Source organism: Lates calcarifer, linkage group LG5 (genome assembly GCF_001640805.2).
Source record: "Lates calcarifer isolate ASB-BC8 linkage group LG5, TLL_Latcal_v3, whole genome shotgun sequence".
NCBI lineage: Eukaryota > Metazoa > Chordata > Actinopteri > Centropomidae > Lates > Lates calcarifer.
Genome location: NC_066837.1, coordinates 6,742,765 through 6,766,965, shown reverse-complemented (window position 1 = coordinate 6,766,965; position 24,201 = coordinate 6,742,765). Strand labels below are relative to the sequence as shown.

At 41.9% G+C, this 24,201-nt stretch overlaps 1 protein-coding gene across 2 annotated transcripts; it reads right to left on the bottom strand.

The window, feature by feature from the left end:
- Positions 1–14,996: 14,996 nt before the first annotated feature.
- On the bottom strand, positions 14,997–22,943 carry mmaa (metabolism of cobalamin associated A). Of its 2 annotated transcripts, none has more exons than XM_018690954.2 (7): positions 22,858–22,943; positions 22,084–22,492; positions 20,937–21,059; positions 20,555–20,725; positions 19,809–19,894; positions 18,705–18,854; positions 14,997–16,090 (listed from the first exon to the last, which is right to left on the bottom strand). In XM_018690954.2, exons 1-7 carry the CDS (start codon positions 22,864–22,866, stop codon positions 15,800–15,802), a joined length of 1,239 nt encoding a protein of 412 aa, XP_018546470.1. In that variant the 5' UTR covers positions 22,867–22,943; the 3' UTR covers positions 14,997–15,799. The 2 variants fall into 2 exon arrangements, with proteins under 2 accessions (XP_018546470.1, XP_018546471.1); XM_018690955.2 differs by having other exon boundaries at positions 22,851–22,941.
- Between the last annotated feature and the right edge of the window lie 1,258 nt (positions 22,944–24,201).

Here is a 24,201-nt window from a genome sequence, read left to right as displayed (position 1 = left end):
ATAGCAGGAGTGTAGCACAACATGGAAGTGAAAGCAGTGCCCTAGCTGTTTAGAAAGTGCAATAAAAATAATTCAACCCCAAAATCAATGAAAAATTGTGAACAATAATCCTGATCTCAATATTACTCAGAACCAGCCAACACGCTAACAGCAGTTGTCATCTGTTGCCACAACAACGGTAAGTAAACACATAGGCTCGAGCTTCAAAGTAAATACAGATAAGACGAATTTAGCACAGAATGAATGATTTTAGTGTTTAGTGAAGCAACATATTGTGGATTATTAATACATAATTATATACGCTGATTTGAATTCTGATAGTTGAATGAGTTTAAACAGAATACTGTGTGACTCATGGAAGCAGCACACTCTGCAACCTTGCAACAATCGTTGTTGTTATCTTTAGGCTGTGGAGAGGATGAAGTCCAGAGATGATCAACAAAGACACACAAAATGTGCAGATGCCTTGCTGGGTCTCTAGCTGAGAGCCCAGAGCCAGAGGACATCACTGAGATGTTACATGATCAACAAGGTAAATATTATATAAACTGTATCAATAAGTGTAGCCACTAGCCAGCATCTTAGATATAAGGCAGATGTGATCCAGTTCACTTAAATAAAAGTATCAATACAGCACTTTAAAAAGTTCTGCATGCAAAATCCTAGTTCAGTAAAAGTCACCAGATAAATAAAAGTTCTGATTAACAAGTCTGTTTTCAGTTTTTGTACTTTTTCTTCTTTGATCTTTGGTGAGATATTGGATCATTTGAACATTTATTGAAATGAAACTGTGAAAGAATTTGAAGGGAGCTGTTAACAACTCTCAGACTTCTGAAATGTGACCCTGATTGCACACTGCCTTTTGTAAGATGTCAGAAGTCAAAAAGGTTGGAAACCACTGGTTTCTGTTTACGTTTTCTTCACTGTGAATTTTAGCTCACGCATTGCAAGACAAGGTTAATCTGGGCCTGTGTGCAGGCGACAAGGGATTCAGCCTTATCAATGATGGAGAGGACAGGAGCCATGCTTACTACCTCCACCTCCAGCATCAGCTTGACGTTGTGAATGCTGAGTTTTGCCACTTCTGGTGTGGAACTGAAATGGACTTTTTGTTGAAAGAATTTTGTGATGATGTGATTCCCAAAGTTGAGGGTTTTTTTTTCAGAAACACAAGACACTTGGGACAGCGAGTTACAAAATAATATGTTGACATGTAATGCTCAAGTAGCTCAAGCTGACAGACGTCGCTTGGTAGGTCAGAGGTCACAGGACCCAAGTCCATCCAGGTCCAAGACCAAACGCAAACACTCAAATAATCAAAGAATGCTAAACACAGAGAAGCAGCTAATAACAACACAGCTTGTGCTGGTGAGAATTATGTTACATATCAACATGTTTTAATATGATCTATACAATTATAATAATCTGCCAAGATAATGAGCAGCACAATATATATACATTAATGTGATACAATGACCATTGAAGCTACACCCTAGTGCTGCATTAAAATATTCACTGAACACATCATTGGTGTAAAAATCTCACTCTACTACTACTTAATTTAAAGGAGTACTCCAGCAGCTTTGTGGATTTTGGGGTGCTGATGTGAATGTATTACATATCATCATATTACATGTCAGTATATTAAATTGTAACTGGCTGTCCCAACATTTCTGGAAGTTACTGTTCCTGAAAAAACAATGTAACGTCATCTCCGTCATTGATAAGGCAGAATCCCTTGTCTCTGGCACACAGGCCCAGATTAACCTCATCTTGCTTTGCAATGTGAACACTAAAATTCACAGTGAGAGGAACATGTAAATTATTCAGAGAAGAATAATTTTGTCTGACTTTTAGTTTAACTCACTGTTATATTCTGTGAGTTGCTAAAATCTCCACCAAATAGTGATTTGTCATCTTTCCTTTCCCATTCATCAGTTCAGTACCACTCAGATTTATCTGGCGGATCATGTTGATTTTTCATGCAGGACCTTCAGTTGTAATGGAGTTTTTTTTTACACTGCTGTGTTGGTACTTGGCAAGCCCAGTTAAAAGTTTACATATATTATTTGTTGTCAGAATCATGTCTGCCAACTATAATCTAAGATACTGGCTAGTAGCTACACTTATTAATACAATTCATTTACCTCAGCTGACTCATGGAGATCCAGTGAGGCCTCTGCACATCTGTGTATCTTTGCTGGTTGGACTTCATCCTCCCCTCTCATAGACTTAATGCATCCCTCTCTGATAACAGGTCAACTGTAGGAGCCCAGACTACAGACGCAACGTTGTTTAAAGCGCGAGGGCAGCCTAGAGAAGAACAAGCCGTAATTAAACACTTGTACCAATAAGGTTGTGTTGCACCCACAAATCACACAGGACTCAGGAGGAACAGATTTTAAGAAAGGGAGTATGGTTTTGATCTGAAAGAATAAAGAAACAGGAAAATACTTTGGCTGGTCTTCAGTGGCTTTACTGATAGTGGGTGTAACTGCCAACTCATCTGACTCAAATTGATTTTGATTGTTTTATTGTTTTGTATTACATCAGGCAAAAGTTTTTGATGTATGGAGCATGCAGTTTTCAATGATTATATTAGAATCTAGGAATTACTAATATTTACAACTAATTGACATAACGTTTATACAGTATTATTCTGATATGACACTGAAAAACCATGAACAATTAAATTGAATTACTGACCAGCCCCAAAAAGACTATCATTCATTTCAGCTTACAGGAGCGCCACTATACATGTGATTAGACTGTCAACTGCTGTTTTCAGGGTCAAGAATGAACCTCAGCTTTTAAGCCAACATGGACGAAAGGTCATTAAAGTGCTCTGAAAAAAGAGACATTTAAACATCTACAACAAGAACAACTACAAATCAGTGATCACTGAAAAAGACAATGCTCCAGTGCAGCCACTAAATGGGCCTTGATTTGAGATTGTTTTTCTAACAACAATAAAATAAACTCAAATTCCTCCATCACCATCTAATAGGGGATGCAAAGGCCCTGGTACCAAGTCAATAATCATGCCAGAGAGAAAATAGCAAGATCAAAAATATGTTTAAGACCTGTAAGAAAAGCAGAAAAGAATAGCTATCATTCAGCAGGGAGACAGTGACATGAGTTAAGGAAAAGTGCTGATCAGCTTTGAGGGACATAGCATTGTCTAATTTATAACAGTGGCGTGCCATCATAATAATAAGGAATAGGATCTGTCATGGTGTCTAGCTGGTGTTTTTATTAGACCGATGGGAGGTCTCTCTCCCTCTCCTTTCTGTGTTGTAGTAATGAAAGTTACAGCACGTTCTCGCCCAGCCAAAGGTTGGCCCTGCCTAATGAAAACAGATGAAGCAGAGATAAAGTGTTTGCCGACATTAAGGGACTCATTTATCACCGTTAGCCCCCGAGCTATAGAACACCTTGGTCTGGAGCTCTCCTTTAACAGGCCCTGCCTCACAGCACCCTGGTGGCACGCTGCAGCCTTCCAGGCACATGAACACCTCCGTCTCTACCTCTCTTTCTCTTTCGTTTGTGGAATTTTTTGCATTGTGCTCACAGATAAATTTGCTGTTTATGTCTCCACATACACACTGTCTGATTCGCAGGGTTTACATAAGTTAGAGCAGGGTTTTAGCAGCAAAAAACAGAGTTTTAGAGGAATCTTATCAAATCTAAAGGATTTGGCAGTCCTTGCGGGACCTCCATCACCGCGCCCTCGATGTTGACCCATGCGGGTTCAACAGCCATCCGAAGCTGAATCTCTTCTGTTGAGGGGCCATGTTCTCATCTAGCTGCTCATCTTGCCTGTGTATTAATGAATCTTTTCGGCTGTGTTTAAAGCTGCTTAATTAAGTTCAAAGCAGCGCTTGGGGCACTGTGCGCCTGCTCAGCTGACCTCCCTACGAGTGGAAGTGTTGATTAGGAAGTGAAGAGACATGCAGGCACTGCAGGGGATGGCTATTGATTGAAAGGATAGAAAACCTCATTTGGATTTTGTGATTGGAATATCACACTGTACACGGGGGCTGTTTTTCTTCATTTGCCGAATAACAATAACTCCATTCCTGCACTGACAGTTTGGTGAAATTGTGAGGAAAAGTGAGGAATTTCTGTGATAAGACCAAACGCCGGAGTTTTCCCTCATCCCAATAATAGCCCTTCACCCTGGCCCGAGCTGTCTGCACAATGTCGACCTTTCGACACCAGCTCACGAAAGTTGGCCGCTGTCGATCGATAGCGTGTTAGCTTTTTGTTTGTAGGTTCAGGCTGCCTTGGCTTTATTACAGCTGCTGAGAGTCATGGGGGAGTCGTGCACGGCTTTGTGAGAGAGGAGCTCCCTCTTGTTTGCCAAAAGTGTAATCCCGCCGTGACCTGCCGTGACCCTGCCCTGAGAGGAAAGCTGCTTAGACAGAAGTGCGTGTCTGTGGGAGCTCCCAGCTGCCTGGCCTCTCTCTCTGTCTCTCTTTTTCTCTCTATTTTGCTCACTGCATCTACCTCACTCTTATTTTCTCCCTTTATAGCCTCATATATACATCTTTCTATCACACAGAATCTCTCCTTTTGCCCCTCACTCAATACTTTTCTTTTCTTGTGTCCTGTTTACCTCCTCATTCTTTCCTGCCCTTTCATTTTTCCATCTTTTACAGTAAACTCCATGCACACCTCACTCAACATCCGAACTTCTAAAGACTCCCCCTCCTCACCACCCCTCCATCCACCATCGAGGTTTTTAGCCTGTGAAGGAGCTGAGGCTTTGCTAAGTGGAGACAGATCTCCTTTTTTTTTTTTGCTCCAACAGAGAAAATAAACACACAGTCTTGCCATAGACAGCCTTCAGTACAGGCTGCAGAGCAGGACCACTGGTGCACGGGAAAAAGAAAATGAAGGAAGAAAATGACCTCTGGAATCGATTTGGCATGGGTTGAAGCCAGGGCTAAAACTGCGTGGAATAAGGCTCCGCTGAGGCTGCTTGTTGATTTGCAGATCTTTTCATCTTTGAAAAAATTAGGCACTGAAATGGATCAGTAAATATGAAATTCCATGTTTATTCAGTCCTTAATAGTGTGTAGAAGTTGAAGAAGTCTGCACTAGCTGCTTTACGCAAAGTGATAGCCAAAAACAAAGATGTCATGTACAAGTTTGTGCAAAAAAGAAAGACAAAAAAACAAAACAACCCACAACTTAGGTACATGTAGAACAGCAGCAGTTAGAGAAGGTCTGCAGGCTAGTGTGGCGTGTCACTCAATTGCCATTCTTGAGTTGGGTTGGACACGCATGGTGGGACATGTATTTACATGCATGTTTGGTGCCCAGCCCAGGGGCATAGCATCACTGGCTGCCCGCTCCCCTGCTGCGCCCGTTCCCCGTTCTCTAGGGTGAGACATCACTCGGCGGGGGTCAGCAGCAATCTGATTCAGGAAGCACTGCAGGGGGTGTTTGGGGGGTGTGGGTAGTGGGGGAGGGGGGATTACCCACAAGTCTCTGGGCCTGGCATATCCAGACTTAGGGCAGTCTGAATCAGCAGGGGGGACAGATCATACCCCCCTGCTGGCTGCTGCCTCAAATATAAAGCTAGTGCTTGGCCACTCCAACTGGATGACAAACACATTATAGAAGAGAGGAAGGGGAGGAGGAGGAGGATGGTAATGGTAATGGGAGAGGGAGAGCAGCTCTACTTAAGTATGATCATGCCTTTGAAATAGATAGGACACAAGCCAGCCAACTCCCCTGTTGTTAAGCTCTGCTGTTACCATGGCATCCTATGACAGTCACCAGCCATAGGTTACTTGGTTTCTATGGGTAACAGTTGGTGCTGCACTTCATTCACATCTCCTGTGACACTGAACCTAAAGATATCGCCTACCGTTTCTCAGCATCTTACAAGTTAAATCTCCCTGCTCAAATACAGCTAGGTGTTCAGTTTGAAATTTCAACACACACACTCTTTTTGTTTTTTTAGCCACAATGATTTCAATGATTTGGGTCTGCAGAGATTTGAAGTGAGGAGATTTAGTTGGAGAGAGCTTAACAGAATAGCCCAAGGTCAAGCCCAAACTAATCAGGCTCCTCATTCCCCTGGATGGAGTAATGAAGTAGAACGCTGACCCCCAGCTGACCCTGGGAATCTGTAGCAGGGAAAACTGGCCAGGAGACCAATTAGCCAAAAGTAAACGGAAATATTAAAACAGAGGAGTCATTTATTAATAAACATGATCTGAGTCACCCAAAAAAAGCCGCTTCAAAGCACTTAAATGTGCCTTTATGTGGAAAGAATGGTTTGATGTTTTACACCAACCGTCACGAAACCTTAAATCTTGCAGGATAATAAGCTCCTTTTAGTCTGTATCCTAAAGATGATTTGTACTGAGGGTTGATTACAACCTGGTTAGCTCTCCTAATTATCTCATGCACTTGAGCTTTTAATGATTTCCATGATTCAATTATCCCTAACTGAATTCCTGTCTTCAATCAATTAAAGCCATAGCTGCACACTCATCCATCTTCCAATCAGGGCATCAGGAATCCCTCCATCCATTCTCATTTGTGAAGAGAGTGGGTCAAACAAATTAACAGAGATTGCATCCATCCATGTCTTTTCATCCTTTTTCTCCACATTTTCTAACATTTTCTGTTACTTTCAGCCTTGTTACTCTCACTCTTGGTATAGCGAGAGTTTATTTGGGATGGAGGTTTATCTTGGTATCATGTGTCCTCAACAAAATAGGTTGCAGTTAAATATTTTTAACTTTATTATAAATAGGAACAATACAGGCCTCCCACTACCCTGACCCTTCATCTGCACAAACAACTGCCTTGCTTGTGATCATAATGCATGTTGCTGAGACCTTGAATAAATGCAGTATAGTCTTTTATCTAAAAGCCTTTTGTCCTGCTCTTCTCCACTGGTTATTGTGATACTGGATGTTAAGATGAGTGACAGGGGGCTTTTTTCATTTCTAAGGAACACTCTCGCAAGATACACACTTAAAGACAATACGCACACATGCACAAACACCCACTTTTGTACACAAACGCACACAGTTTGGCACCATCTGCTGGAACCCTTAGAAATATGTAGGAGAAATATTTGGGTATTTGTGATAAAGTTGTAGGAGAGGATATTTGTAATAAAATAAACCATAGCAAGGACTGGTCTAAGGCCTGAAACAAAAACCACAAATTGTCCCGGCAAGATAAAACGCACACAAATATATTTCAAGGCTTCTTGATAGCAGATTGGTTATTCCTGACAGAAAACCAAAGGCATGCTTGACTGCTGAATGCAGCCTGCTCAGCCAAATTAGAGAAAGAAGAAGCAGCACAGAAATGGTTGCCAAGGTGCCCAGATAGTCATTTAACCCTCATTGGTTGAGAGGGAAGCCGAGGGCAGCGCAGCCTTTTCACATGCTGCTCTTTCCATCCCCATTATCTCTTCCGTCTCATCCCTGCAACCACCAATATGGTTTCCTTGAAAGGGCTTAGCATTCTTTTAAATGTAAATACCAAACTGTGCTCTTTCTGCAAAGATGTACAGGATGGAGCTGAAGATTAGGTTTGATGTTTTAACACCGCAGTGGTTTTCTCCTCAGCAAAATCGTTTAACGGCACTGCCAGCTGCAGAGCAGAGCATTAGGGGTGTTTTGGTCACGTTTAACATTGGGTAAGATCAAACACAGAGACAGGCCCACTAGACTGCAGTGGCCTTGTCCGAGCATCCCACTATGATGGACTCTGTGGCAAAAAACATGGCTGCAAACTTCAATCTCATCACTCTCAGCAGTGTTCGGAATGTTACTGGGAAGCTTCAGATGTCTCCATTCAGAGGGCAGCCTCGCTGTATCTTTTCTCAGAGCCCTTGCATTTTTTGGATGGCGGTGAGTGTGCATTCCCTGGCACAATTTTCAATAGAGCTCCCCCTGGAGTAGCTGGGGAATGGCTATCACAACAATTACACTGACAGCTCTTTTCTAAAGTGCACTTGATTTATTTGATTTAGCTAAGATTAATGGCCCTCCCTCCTAGCAGGCCTGGCTGAGATGTGCAGCAAAATACAGGCTTGCCCCCACATAAGCACAGGTGTATGCTACCACAGATAATGAAATTGTATGAAATATATGCGCACATCCATATATAAACACACAAATCATCCTTGAGCGTGCTTAATCTGACAAAAGCTTAAGCCTGGGTTTGTTTGTTTTTTTCCTAGTTACCCCTGAAGTGACTGTGATTCATTCTTCCCAGTCATACATTAGCCTTATGGATGATTACAGCAGACATATACTAAAAAAAGAGAACACAAACTATGGAAGTCCAGGGATATCAATATTAAAATGTAACAATCTAATCAAGTTGAAGTGTCATTTTCCATGTAATAAATCTTATTTTTTATTATTTAATGTTTGAAAATGCATAGTTGCTGCCAAAATTAAAATTTCACTGACTAATGAATAAATAACACTGTCACTACTATAAGAAAACTGAAGGTGAATTGGAATTTTCCTTTTCAAATTTGCAGACTAAACTTGAAAATGAAATCATAAACTTGACATTGCATTTTAACTTGTCATGATTTTTTCTTGTTTCTAATGATAAATTAAATGGAAATGCTTTTTTTCACATCATGTTATTAATGTCAGGATTCTCACAGACCCATTTTGTAAACATCTGTCAAAATCAAGCATCAAAAACACTGGGTTGGATTTCTGTAACATCCAAAATGCTCCAATTAGAAGACCTCATTATGCTGCGCTGGTCCCTGGCCCGGGTTGCAGAGTCTGCATCATATTAGCAAATTTGAGGTTGTTTTTCTGATGAGTTGCTTTAATAGAAACTCCTGCATGTTGACTCACTTACTGCTGGTATATTTATTTACTCTGGAGTGGTTGTATGGATGTTATTCTAGTGCTCTATTTCTGTTTGTTTCAAATTGCAGGATTTTGATTTATGATGAACATTGGCATTTTGACATTTTCTTTTTGTCTTTCTCTTGACAGTGTGGTGTTGTATAGATATACACACTATACTACACACTAATTTATGTGGTCCTCTGACTGCATAATTTACCCAGGATCTATGAATATATAAGCGACTATTGCTTGTCCTTATGGCTGATGAGAGCCGTATGGATCAAATTGTTATAAGCATTGTGCTGCCTTCTGACTCACGTCACACTAGTTTTCAGCATAAAGAATTGCTTAGAAGTAAAGATACCGCAGTGTCATTTTGTCTGTTTAAATGAATTAATTTCAAGTGTATCTCTAAGTGAATCTCTACATTATCAAAATCGGCAAATCTTTTTCTACATACTTATGTTGCAATAACCTAAACAGCTTAATCTTTATTTACTGTCTCACACACCAAGGCACAAAAACTGTATGTAGACACACATGTTCCTAGAACTCGCTGCTAGAGGGAGACACCTGCCCCTCCACTATGTGCCAGGAAGCGCTTCGTCTGGCTGGCTGGCTGACAGTTGCCGGGCCAGCGGTCTGGTACGGTCCAGTGCGGTTGGCACTGACGCCTGCCCATCTGCCCAAGTTGACACATTCGCTCCCACACCACTTGTCCAGGAGGACGAAATGTGCTGTGGTGTCCTGGCAAAGTTCCCCGAAATGTCAACCTGGCGTGACAAACCCATGCCGGCCCCTTGGCCCTCACAGGCCTGGTAGTGTGGGGCACTGCCCTGGATCAGACGAGGAGCCAGGAACATGCCACGGTAACAAAAACTGCTGATCGACTACCGGGGCGCTACCATCTTGTCCAGGGTGGATAGAGCTTGTTCGGTCGGGTAGAGGATGACTGTTCTCATTACTGGCCCTGAACCTTACAAAACTTGGCTATTCACTAGTTGATAGAGGGCAGCTGGATAGAAATGAGACATCATGAGCAGGAAACACATGTGGGAAACACGCTTGGCCCCTCTGCTGAAGCAATCCCAGCCCATTAAAAATTGTTATGAATGAAACAAATTGTAACTTGGCGTCTCCTCTTACAAGCTGAAAACAATGGATGCAGAAGACAAATAACACGCGGAACATATTTTCTCTTGTTTGAGCAGATGGTCTTGGAGGTGCTGTGAGGGTCTGATGTTGGCTGACTCTGTCCTGCAGTCCCCTCAGGGCAGCAACTGTGAGTGGTCATTAACACGGGGAGCAGGCCATGCCAGGAGAGAGGAGTCTAGCGGTAGTTAACAGCCACTATCCAGTTAAATCCTCCTCCTCTGTGCTAAACAGGAACAGCTACAGCCTTTCTACTGGTTGCCAAGGCTATAAAGGCAACACATCATGTAAGACCTTTAGAAAAAAAAGACATTGTTTAGCAAGCACAAAGGAACAGAATGGGGAAAGGTGTATTTCTACTCCACTGCGCCTCATCGCTCACTTTTGCTGAATCTAAGGTTATGGCCAGGGCTGTCTGGCAGTTATCCATACACAGCGAATCATGGCATTTGTGTGTGTGCACATGTGCGTGTGTGTGCACAGTCGGAGCTGTGGACAGGTATGACAGGCTGACCTCCACATGTTACCAGAGAGTGTGTGTGGCCCAGTGTTACCTGTCATAACACGGGCTGCCTGGAGCCCCGGAGCACCAGCCTGACCAGGCCACTGGGCAGGCAGAAATAATAGAGACTGGCAAGAGGGCAATGAGGGGTCACACGAAGGGAGAGAAGAGGAGGGGGGAAAGGGACATATGACAGGAGGACTGGTAGAAGAGTGAGAAGGAGAGGGAGAAGAGGAGAGGACAGATAAATGTATTGTAGTGAGGAGAGTGGTGAGGATAATGATGTGGGAGCAAGTGGGTCAATCAAGGAGCAAAGAGAGAAAGATAAAAGAGAGCAAAGTAAGGAAGGTGGCTCCTGTTCCCCCTGCATATTACTGTCTCAAGCCTCTGAAGAGAGCTAAAAATTATGCGCAAAGGAATTGAGGGAGGAGAATCGGAAATCTGACTTGTGCTTCCTGAGTTCTCAGCATCTGTCCGACACTCTCAAAGCAGAAAAATAAGACTCAGTTTTAACAAGACAGACCACCTCGCATCACTTCCCATTTGTTTTGAATCCCAGTTTATCTTTGTGAGTATGACGTTGGAGCGTTCTCAAGGTGCAGCCACTCGCCTGCAGAGATGGAACAGCTGAATTCACTTAGGCAGGCTTGGCCAGCAATTAAAGAGCTGGATTAAGAGTGATTGCATTTTGTGTCCTGAGGAGGCGCTGCCTGCCATCTTGAGAGGTCTCATTAACATGGCTGCCGTGGGCTGTGCTGAGCACTGCCACAGGCAGTTAAAAAATAATGGAGACATTATCAACCTTAATGTCTTGTACCTGGAGTGGAGAAGATTTTATAATCACTATTGTGATGGGCCACAGGCTGCCAGTTGTGCGAAAGGGAAAGGTTGGATGAAGATAACCCTTTTTCTGACCAGACCCCTGTGTGTTTTTTTGATCAGCCACTACACGTGGGGAGTCTGAGCAGCTGGATTTCATTAATTGAGTGCTGGCAGCGTTCTGCTCTGGCGGCAGGGGTGAGTCACACTGGTGGGATTGGTCTCTCTCTCCCTGATATCATCTTCCAACCATAACTACAAATAATTATTCACTCAAATCCATTACCGGGGGTCAATCAAGTTCCCCAATCAGTTCTAAAGTCCAATTACTGGCGCCAAGGCTCTATTCGCGCTTTCCTGCAGATGAAGGCCTGGCCCACAGGCTGCCCAGTAAATTACACATAGCAAACAGTGGAGCGAGCATGTGTGGGAGAGCAAGCCTCCTCAGGTGGGTAATAAAGCAGAGGTACATACTGGTCTCCCAGGGGCATTCTGACCGTACCATCCAGCAGACTTCACCAGGTTAAATAGAATTAGCCCATGCAATGAGACACACTTCGAATACCAACCACGTCTCATCACTCTACAGGCTAGAGAGCGTGCAGCATGCACAGCGCAGCCTGGTATTAACATCCATCTCAGCAGTTGATATAATAAGACATGTCGCCATAAGGGTCTTCTTATAAAGAGGCTGCACAGTGACCTATCAGAGCAGCATAATGAGTGGGGTGTTACATCTAGCGTACACACACACACACACACACACACTCAGGGGTTTGCTGCCGCTCTCCAACCCCATTAGCGTGTGGCTCCTTGTATCGTTTTGCAGCCGTCTTGAAAGTGAGCCGCGAGCCTAGAGGAAATGCTTCTCACACACTCATCTGTCACTACAGAGAGACAGCGGCGCAGCCAGCCGAGTCGGAGCGGCTGGGTGGGCAACAAGGCAGGCAGCGTGTGTGACAGGGGATGGATGGCTTGTATGCATGTACTAGATGTGTAGGAGGTGAGCAGCATGGGCGTTGATGTGTGTGTGGCTGGTATGTGCTTGTATGTGAGGAGCGGAGCAAACATAGCAGGGACGAAGGGGGGAGGAGGGGTGAGGCTTTGTGGATCAGCAGCCCATGACCAGTTGTCACACTACACACATACATACACACAGCTCCCAAATCAGCCTGGTAGGAGGGCCAGTCTGACATTTCCCTCAGTGTCAGGCTTCCCTCACAGTCTGATCTGACCAGAAAACAACCAAACTACAACGCTGACACAACCAACGAGAGGAGAAACATAGATGTCTGTCTGTGCTACAATATGTCTGTGCTGTTTACTGACATAGTACCAGAGCCATTGTTCAGTGCTCAATCCAGACTGAGGTTTTGAAAGGGGGAAAAGCTGAGTTTTTGGACCACAATTACATCAGTATGAGGGCACCGTTTTGCTTTATCCTCAGCCAGGAAAGCATTCTGACTTGAGACTGCTGACACAAAGAAAGACTGTCAATGTAAGCCCCTCCATTAAACATGAAAAAACCTCATCAAAGAGCCAGTCTCTGTCCTCTGCTTACATTCAAGAGATCCAGCAAAATGCTAAACACATGTGGATGGGCCCTGTGTTTGGGCTAAAATGGCCGAACACGATCCAGCAGCATTTGAGTTAATCTTCCTTAGTGAAACCGCATGGTGTTGTTTACACTGGAGACGACTGTGTGTGTGTACGTATATGCATGTCTGTGTGTGTGTGGAGAGCGTCCAGAGCTGCAGAACTCACTGTTCCCTTTTGCGAAGCCAGAGCAGTTACAGTGTGTATGTGTTTGTGTCAGCATGATGGAGGAGAAGGGTGTTACTCAGACCTAATGAATCCATCTGCATTCAAGGGGCATTCTTCCTCTCGTACGCAGGCGGGAGCAAACGAGCAGCGACCTGGGAGCCCGTCCAGCGGTTGGGGGGCTCAGGCTCACTATTTCCAAAGCAGACAGAGCAAGGACAAGCGTGGATTAGTATTGAATTCACTGGATTTTTTTTCAAAGAGAGGGTTGAGGTTGAAAGCTGTACAGTCACACACTCAACCCTCCTGTCCTGTACTGTACTAAGCTTCCCTTCTCTCTGCTTTTCAGCGAGGGTTGAGAATAGCCGAGGAGGCTTTGGCACTGAGGGCGAGGACTACAGTACAGCCTGTGCTCCAGGAGAGTGGCAGCTGCTGATGTCCTCACCTCCGAGTGACCTGGCACCCTAGGCAACCTCAATGAAGAATGGATGGAGGGCAGGAGGCGGGGGCGTTATGAAGGGGAGGGTGGTTGGCACTGAGGGCCAGTCATTAGGATAATGAATCCAGAGCTGGGTGGAATTAGGGAGACCTCTAGTGGCTGAGGAAAGTAAGAATGCACATCTACAAGGGGGAGAATCATAAACACTATACATACCTCATAATAAATCCAATCATTACTGTCGACTAGTGACCTTGACAGAGTTATTCACACATTTATATCATCCCATCTTAATTCTTGTAACTCTCTATAATCTGCATTTAATAAAACGGCACCAAATTGCCTGGAAATGCTTTTAATATCTTATGACACATTAAATGGATTGGCTCCAAGTTATATTTCTGAAATTGTTCCGAAAGAACAAAAAGTTCAGGATGGCAACTTGATTGCTTCACTGAATTTTAATTGGGTTGGCACTTTTCAGAGAAATACCTTCTTCCTCAGCCTCAAAATACATGCTGTATGACTGAAGCCCCAGCAAGTTTCACAGAAAAAGCTCTGTCCACAGTTCTTCATCTTGATGTAAAGCATCACTCATGATCTGCACATCATAAATGTTGGCTAAAAAGTTTTTTAACTGGCTTTTGACCAACTTGAATTATTTTATGTATCCTGGACTGGTTGTTTTTAGTTATTTAAGTTATTTAATCTATGTTATGGTTTATTGTATTTTTATATTACTGTCTTCTTTGCTCTTTGTCTAAGCACTTTTTAAGTGGACTAAGTGCTGATTAAATGCTATACAGATAATAGTAATAATGATAATATTAGTCTAAGTGTTAAGAGTTAAATCAACATTTTTGACAGGTTCCTTGAAAACAGATTATGTGCTTCACAAAGGTTTTATTTCAGATGAAAACTTAGACTCTGGGAATCTTGAAGAGCATTTTTAAAAAAGATTTTCTGACTTTTAAAAGACTGATTATTTGAAAAAATAATTTACAGATTTAAAAAGTAGTCACTTGTTGCAGCTGGTACAGGAATTTTATGCAGGATACTGCTGCAATGACTGTGATGTTGTGTAGAGTAGATTATATAAGCGTTGGCTCCAGACACCAGAGTCTACCCCTTTACCCTGAATAAAGCAGCATGTCTGTTTAGAATTAATAAAGTAGCTGCAGAGAGGTTATGAGTATGTGACTTCTCTTTGTCTTTTGATCTCTGGTGGTGTCCAGGAGTGTAGTGCATTATGAAGGTAATTCTAAAAATATTAAAGTGTGTTTTGCCTGAATTAGAAGTATCTGAACAGCTGACTCATTCAGTGGATACCTAGCACTGACATTTCTGGCTCCAGAGCACAGATAACATTTCATTACATCTTTGACAAATCTCAGGACTAATATTCTTAGAGGTTACATTCATCAGTCCACCTTTTTTCATTTCATGAGCAAACACAAGGAGGGAGATAGTTCAGCCAACTGTACTGACAGATTTAATGTTATTCACTTATCCTTTTAAGATTCACATCAGTCTTTTAATATGATTCAACTCAGAAAATATAATAGGGAATAAAAAACATCTTGAAAGCGCAATTGTCCAAGAGAATTTGTGTCTGTTATTACAGCAGTGTCCACGGTAGTTCAACAAGAGAAACAAGTGAGTGTATAAATCCCACTGCTCTAAACCTTATCCTCTCACTTCTCTTCTTGGGCTATAAAAAGTGTGTATCCATGAGCAATCTGTGGGCAAGAGTGACAATCACAGATCATAGACTCATTAAAGTATGTGTCATGTCAGTATTTATGGCCTGAACAGGTCATAGCTTCTCCTCCTGAAGACACAGCTCATAAAAATGAGTATTGTGTAAAGTGTAAAGTGTTTACCAAGTCTAACAACATGTCCTCCATATGTTTTGTACTAATTTCATCAAAACTATTCATGAAGGCTGTAGTGTTCTCTTTCCAAGAGGACAGTCCCAGTGTCCCCTTTACATCTGAAAAAAAAAACTGATGGTGGAAGCAAAACATTTCATAGTTGCCAGAACTCTTCAAGACTGTCTCTCACACATGCAATTTTTAATGTTTCCCTCCACGTGAGTGTGTGGTGAAGCCGAAGGTGAGCTATGACAACTGTCTGCTCAGTCAGGCCTCTCCTGATATGGATTAAAGCAAGTGAGTTTCTGTCAAAGGCTGCCTCTCTTTGTGCAAACCACAGAGTCAAGGTCACATATTGGCACTGAGTGGCCCTGATGAACACCACTGTTTACTACGAAGATGATGACGAGAAGGCTTTCAGAAGCAGGTCAGCAGCCAGGCCTGGAGAGATAGACCCTCTGGTGACCCTTTCCTCAAGGTGGGGTAAAGCCTCTCTGACACTGGGGTGATTTTGGAAATGGCAGAGGACGTTCTCCTGGATCAGACTCCACATCCAAACCTTCTGCTGGGCCCTCCGTCGGCCCTGAAGTTCACCGCTGGCTAACATGGCCTCTCGGTATGACTCCATCTTTGCCCAGACCTCTGGGATGCCCTCACCGGTGTGAGAGGAGGCGCGCACCACCTGAAGGAGGGAGTCGGGGGGGAAGGGGTGCGGGAGGCATGTGTCAATTTAAAGCTTCTCTTTTTCCAACAACCAGGTGGTAGTCTGAACAATTCCACTGTTCAGCCCGAGGATTTCACCAAAGGCACAGCAAACCGCCTTCCACATTTTCTTCAGTATGCAAAGTTTTAAATGTTATATGGACTCGTGTCTCATATTTAGGATTCTGCACATCCTCCTCTGAGCCACTTTGTCAAACTCATGAAAAGCACTGACGAGGCATTAGTCAGAGGTGACTGTATGGTCCCACTCATATGCAGCAAAATTTAACACTGATCCTTTTCTGTGGGAGCAGCAAACTTCTGGAAACTCTACCTATAAACTGTGAGGCATTTTTGAGGATCAAAGCAAATAAAAAAAACTGTCCTGGTAGCCAAATGGTTGAGAAACTTAACACATGACTACAACAACCCCAGCCAGATTACAGCTGAGGACCCTTGTTCCATGCCATACCCTGTTTCCTGTCTGTGTCTGTACTGTGTACTGTCCAATATAGGCAGTAATAAAAATATGTACTTATAAATGATCCTCTGAGTCTGGAGATTAACTCCAAATTGTCAATAAATGACTTTATTCCTTTTTAATGGTGTAGTTCGGTTTTGTTAGTTTTTAGGGCTGGGTGTAAAAATAAGTTGTAAAGCTATCCCCAGCTTATTTACATAGATTTTTTAAATGTCAGTGCTCATAAATAAACACTGTGTTTAAACAAATACACCATTAAAAAGTCTTGGATACTTCTTAGTTTCAGCAATATGCCTTATGTAAAACAGAAACACCAAAAACTAATAAAAGAAATACTGTTCTTTCCACATTGCAAAACAAACTGTGGGTTTTTGTCAAAAATCTTAAAGCTTCTGACAGAGGCACTGTTGGAGGTTTAATAATAAAAGAGCGTTTTACAGAAATTTAATTTTAGTTGAGTTGGCGTAGTTGCTGCTTTTACCACTCTGCGTTTTTTTCTATGTTTGAGATTTGTTTGCAATGCACCTCCACCCTGGAGAAGCTGTCATGTCACTTTTCAAACTGTGTTTTCATCTCCCTTTGACACCTTGTTCTCACAAGCAATCTGGGGATAAATGTCACTTTGCTGTTTAGTTCTTCAACAAGTTATTTTTTTGTCTCTTTTCAGAGCTTGCTACAGATTCAAGAGCACATGATGAAATACAGGGAAACGTTCAAATTCAAAGCAGACGCAGAAGTTAAAGTGCTTCAGATTTACAGGAACAGAAAAAAGTCAGGGCAATCACACCGGAATTTAGGACCCAATCAACTGCTTATATAAAAGTTAACCTTCTGTTTTTAATCACCTCACTACACACTAGTGAATAAAAAGGAGAAAGGAGAGTTCGGAGGAGGTTAGATGAGACAAGACCACAGTGTTGATGTAAAATAAACCTCACAGATTCTCTACACTCTCCAGACTGCTAAAGTGTAATGAAATTACATGTATCATTGGGAGATAATTTGACATCAACTGGCAATTGGAAAAGTTGAATGTGACAGGCTGGTAAATATTGGAGGCCTGTGATCAACAGCCAATTATGAATCCTCTAATTACATCATTAAGTTAATCATTTTACAAGGACTGGATTTGAGTCTGATGCAAAAACAGGAAATCAAACTTGAGCCTAACCATACTGTATGTTCACTAATTATCTTTATAAAGGGCTAATTAAAAAAACAATAAACAACAACAACAACAAAACCCCAACATACTGACTTACTACTCCTACTGCACATAGTTTCAGCTTTATTTGTCAAGCTTTGAGATACTTGCCATGAGATCTCTGCTTCCACTTTAATTGATTTTTGCAGCCTTAATTGTTAGTAGTTTTTTTTCCTTTTACCAAGAAAACATAAATCAAAGTAGCATTTATCACGTTAATGTTTTCATGTAGAGCGAGGTAGCAACAAAAGGCAGAATGATGAAGATGAAAAGACAGAGAGAGAGAGACTAAACCATTTTATGTTTCTATGGGCAAAGCAGACCGAAACAAAAGAGGGCAGCAAAGCAAACGTAAGAATAAATGGAGAAAGCGACTATGAGAGCAGCCCATCAGCTTTTATACAAGGGTGCAGGCTTATAATGAGCAAAATGCATGACACAGCAGCAGAGTATTCAGAGCGGCAAGAGTCTGGGGTGGGGGTGGATGTGAGGAGGGGGTGTAGCCTGGCAGCTTGCCCAGTGGGCAGATGCTGCATTGGGCTGGGAAAACAAAGGGACAAGGCCAGGCAAGCAGGCGGGTGAGCTGGGACATGCAGGGAGGAGTGAGACACTGCAGCACTACAACCATGATGCTATGACATCACCATCATCATCATCATAATCATCATCATCATCCTCAGCCCCCTCCCTCCTTCTCCCCGAGTCAGCTGACCTCTCAGTGGGATGGCTTGTTGGGTTCACATGGCAGCTGTGGCTGCTCAGTGGGTCAAATGTTGAACACTTGTCAGTTATCTTTTTTTTTTTTTTAAGCCTAATCATTCTGTTGTTGGCTCCCTCCCTCACTACACTGTCAGTTAAGATACAAACAGGCAAACACACACTCATTCTCTTCCACACATACACACACACCTTGGGGTTCCAGGTCTTAGACTGTCTCCTGAGCAGCTTGAGTGCGCTGGTGTATTCAGTCTGGATTCTCCTAGCCGGCACCACCAGGTCTCCATCAGACTTTGTCACCACCACCAAGTCGGCCCTCTCGATGATGCCCCTCTTGATACCCTGGACAGAGATTTTGGCATTTGGGTAATTAACTTCCCAAAACACTGTAAATAAATCTGATGTCTAGACGTCTAATCTGCCCATGGATCTCTGTACAGAATGATGGATGAATGGAGCCGTGGTTGCCTGTTTTTTTTGGCTACAATAAACCAATACAATCTGATAGTGTTCCCTTCTATCCATCCCTCACTAATGTCAGCTTCTGACTAATCCAAAAAAAAAAAAAAAGCAGTTGAGCATATTTGTGACAGTTGCTCCAAAAAGTGCTTTTCATCTGTTCAAACATAGTTGCAGCTCAGATTTTTGTATCCAGTTGGTGAACAGAGGCTGGAGTAGATGTACAGAACAACCGCAGCTGTCAATATTGTTTGTGCTTGTTATTTCACTGTGCTTGAGTCGTGTAATATGTCATACTGTATCTCAGTGAAACTGAATGTCTGAATGTATTAATACTGACTGTGATAGATAGAGTTGGGCTAATTGAGTAATCAATTTAGCTAATTAATAAATGGATTAGCATATAGTTTTTGCCAACATGCTTATCTTTACATAAAACATGGAAACAAAGATCAGTTTCTCCTTATTAACTTATGCAGCAAGGTAAATGGAAAATGTAGATTAGATCATGTATATACATTACTATATACAAAAATATTGGTTTATTCATAATTTATAACAGATTACTATTAGATTATTTATTTCAATGAATCTGTAGAAAAAGATCTGTGCAGTTACCGAACACTCAACAGCCAAGTAGCATGGAATAACCTTTAGTAAACTGCAAGAATGATGTATTCCAGCTGCTAAAACCAATTTCCTATCCTGACAGGTTAACATTGGTTGAGCATTCAACCAAAAACACAGAAAAACTTTGTTCTTTGTTCCAGTTCCTAACAGATGAAACAAGATCTGACACAGATGATGAGCTTGTTGCTGCTGGTGTTGTTTACTGACCTGGAGTTCATCGCCACCTGCTGGTGGAATCAGCAGCACAAACATGTCAACCATGTCAGCCACTGCAAATTCTGACTGGCCCACACCTGGAAACAGAATATTTTAACAGTCACCGCTAACTAGTAATAATACAACAAAATGTAATACTGACTCTTACAGAAAAACAGACACAGTAGATCAATGACCACACAAAAACCCTAAAACTAAATCTACAATAAAGAGCCACAGGCTTGAATGTTGTATCATTAAGTTTTTTCTTTTCACAGTTCCATGTTTGAACAAGAGAACAATTAAAGTATTTCAGTGTAAAATAAGATTCTTGGTCAGGACTTGTTCAGAAGTTCAAAAATGCTTATAAATAAACATGAGCTTTCACAGTCTTCACAGTGAATACATTCTAGCCTCTGTGATACAGCCAAGGTGTCTGATGAATAGGAGCCAGTGTCAAACTGTAAACACTCTGTCTGTGGCACCAAGACTGAAAACTAAGAACTGAGCTGCAACAAATATCTCATATTACATTTAATACTTGGCTTTGATCATATTCAGTACTTCCTGATTTTAATATACTATTGAAGTTTATTGTTTATTGAGGGTCATGGAGACAACTCTGAACACTGATGGGTTTATGAAGTTTGAAACCAAGTTTGCAAAAGAAATCTGTATTACATAGATGAAATGTAAATATATATCTATCTTTAAAAAATAGATGTTTTGAGATACACATGGAAATCCCAGTGTCTTACCTACGGTCTCTACAAGGACGATGTCGTATCCCGCCCCCTCACAGAGAACAATGGCCTCATTGGTTGTTCTGGTGACTCCACCAAGTGTTCCAGAGGTCGGTGATGGTCTGATGAAAGCGTTCATGTCCCGGGAGAGTTCAGTCATACGAGTCTTATCACCCATCAGAGACCCTGCAACAAGAGAGATTGTTTGTTTGTAGCACAAACAAGTGGCATCCTAATAAATTCATCAGAATATAAACAACATGGTAAACTGTAAAATAAATTTTCAAAATATCGTCACACATCACATTACAATTCCCCACATACTAGAGATCTGATATGTGTTGTAAAGTGCCATTATCACAATAACTGTCAGTTATAATAGTAACTCAGATGCTACCTCCTGTAGTGCAGGAGGATGGGTCGACAGCCAGCACTGACACTTTATGTCCACGTCCTGTCAACATCTTCCCCACCACCTCGATGAAAGACGACTTCCCTGCTCCAGGAGGACCAGACAGACCTGAGAAACCAACAGAGATCAAATCAGCAACAAAAGTCACCAAGACCTGTTTCTGTTGTCTGCTTACCCTGTTTAATACAGTGATAGCTATTTCTTTAATTCAAGATAAGCAGTCTCATTCTCACCTCTACATGTCTGTAACTAAACACAGTAACCACTGATGGAAGAGCTCTGAATTTCATCAAATTCCCTGTTACCCAAAAACAGCTTGACAAAGGGAAAACAGCCTGCGTGTCTGCTAATTAATCTCTGTTACAGGGCTCTCAGTGACAGAATATTATTTTGTTTTGAACTGATTACAACTCTTCGATAGGATCATACTGAGAGCACTCTATAAGGTGTGCTGAGTGGATATCAGTCTCTAAAACTCGCCTTGTCTTAAGCATTTGATAACCTACCTTGAAGATTTACTTTAGAGAGACTGTCAAAGGTTATAGATCCATTGGAAGATTAGTAAATTCCTGCCAGTTTTGGTGAGCCTGTGCCCATTGCAGCCTAAGATTTATGTTCTTAGCTGACATGAGGAACAGAAGGAGTGGAACCCCGAGGTTCAATTTGATGTGCGTTCTGAGATTGATTGTTCTTTTCTGCTCACCACAGTTGTAAAGAGGTGGTGGAGAGTTACCATATCCTTTCTGTCAGCTCCAACCAGTCTGGCCATTTCTGTCTGACCTCTCTTATCAACAAGACGCTTCTGTCTGCAGAACTGCCACTCACTGGATGTTTATGTTTTAAGCACCATTCTGAATAAACTCTAGAGACTGTTGTGTGTGAAAATCCCAGGAGATCAGCCATTTCAGAAATACTCAAAGCAGCCCATCTGGAACCCACAATCATGCTGGTAGCTGAGATCACAATATTTCCCCATTCTGACCTGTGAACTGCACTGCTGCCTCATGACTGGTTTATCGGATAATTGTATGAATAAGTGGGTGCACAGGTGTTCCTGATTAATGCATGCTACAAAATGGGATCTTGTCTTCACTTACATCCCCAAATGAATACAGAAACTAAGCCCACACACCTACTCTGAAGGCCACGGGCTTCCCTCCATTGCAACTCTCCTGCTCCATCCTGTAGGCCAGCACCTTCTGCAGCAGTACCTGGGCCAGCTCTTTCTTCCTGGGATGCTGTGTCTCCACCAGGGTGATGGATTCAGCCAGAGACGCACGCTGTCCCCCGATCAGCCCTTCGTACAGTTTTGTCAACAGTCTCTGCTCAGGGCCACTCAGGTCCCGTATGTGCTGGCTGAGGGCTGTGCTAATACCCCTACTGTGCTGGCAGCTGTGTCCAGGAATGATGCTCTGGTAGCAGGGGTGGGAACCTGTGAAGATCCCTTGGTGGAGGCAGCATGTCCTGGTGGCGCAAAAGGAGGAGATGTAGCGGAGGAGGGAGAGGCCAGACCGTCCCATTTTATGGCAAATGTTGGGCATCTAGGAGGAGGAAACAGTGGAGATTATATTTTATTCATATATGACAGCTCCAGTTTTTATGCTCATAATAACAAAGAAAATGTTAGACAGCCTGTTCACCGCTCTTTTACACGAATAATTAAGCATTTACTAATCGAAAATTCAAGTATTGTTAGCTGTGACATGGCTGAACAGCAAACGAAACTTGTCGTTGACGGTTTCAACACGAGCATATACCGTTATCTTCCACTGACCGCTGGGCTAACGCTATGTCAGCGCAACGTAGGCCAATGGTGTAACTGTACATTCAGTTGTCAAAGATATAATTGGCAAACAATTTACACAAAACGTTCATGAAGTTATGTGAATTGACGCTGACCTCGTACCAGGTGCATGGAGGAGTTGCTCGGCTGTTACAGGTTACATATCAACGGTTGTTTCATTCATTTTCTTCCGTTTCCGGTGACGTACGGCAACGCCCCCGACAAATAGTTCCGTCGTCTCATTTATGAAAATAAATGACTGTCCATGTAAAAATACACGTAAAATAAATGAGCTAGTGTAAGACAAGTAAAAGTAAAACAGTAAGAATTATTTATGAAAAGTACTCAGTAAATCGTCAAATGAAAATCTAAGGATACAGTGGACACGTTTAACCAGCAGACAGCAGCAGAGGTTCATTTTTACATCCCATCTGAAACCACAGGCTGGTTCCTCTACCTGAGTCAAAGTCATAAGTCTTTAAAACACTTAATTCAGTAAGTTTATTTAAATAGATAAATTGTGAATTTCATTTACAAAGTATGATAAGTAAAGTTTTGTGTATGATTTTTAGCAAAGACTGGCAGGGAAATCTACAGTACCATTGTCCCAGAACTAATGTTGCATAATATTCATATGTAGTCCTATTTTTAATTAGTTGAATGTTCCACTATTATGAATTATTGTGACATACTACTGGGAAGTAGATGGGAGATGATTCTATACTATATCACCTTATCATCATATCAGACTTTGAAACTGCTACTAACTTGTGTTCTATGTGGTATTAAGACAGTCTACAAAGTCTTAAATTTAACCTGGTGAACCCTAGAGAAACCCTGTAACATGTTGCAACAAGCAGTGATGGAAGAAATATTCAGATCCTCCACTTGAGTACAAGTACCAATACTAAAATGTAAAAATTAAAAATATACAGACATATTATGTAAATAAAAGCATTTATTCTGCAGTAAAATATCCCTTGTCACTGATTAGATTGTTGATACTGAGGCATCAGTGTGTTTGAATGAAATCAGCCATAGTTTTCAAGAGAGGATTGACTGAGGCTAATCCAAATGGTTTAGTTATAAAATCTAAATTTGTTGAGGCCATGGACTAGTAAAATACAGGTAATAAAATAGTGGCAAACATTAAGCATAGCAGTTTAGTATACCAAAACATTAATAAACAAAAATACAGGAATGAAAGAAAATCTATAAAAGCTACAACTTCTAAACTCTATTTCACATTTGATTTTTATACATTTGTTTGGGCTATACTGTACAACAAATCCATGTAATTCCTAAAAAAATATATTCACATATAGCATGCCCATCTCAATCACCTTTATGAATGTGCTTCAAAACATAGACACTGCTCAAAACATTTGGGATTTGACCTATAGTTTGGAATAAGATATTTTAATTATATACTGCATGCAGCAGTAAAAATACTTTCTCAGTATGTCA

What these genes read in the sequence shown, in the direction of transcription:
- mmaa (XM_018690954.2), bottom strand. An exon ending in CAGGTGGCGATGAACTCCAG is followed by an intron (nt 18,855 to 19,808) that starts GTCAGTAAACAA and finishes ATCTCTGTCCAG; the next exon opens with GGTATCAAGAGGGGCATCAT. An exon ending in CTAAGACCTGGAACCCCAAG is followed by an intron (nt 16,091 to 18,704) that starts GTGTGTGTGTAT and finishes TCCCTCCTTCAG; the next exon opens with GTGGTGCGCGCCTCCTCTCA.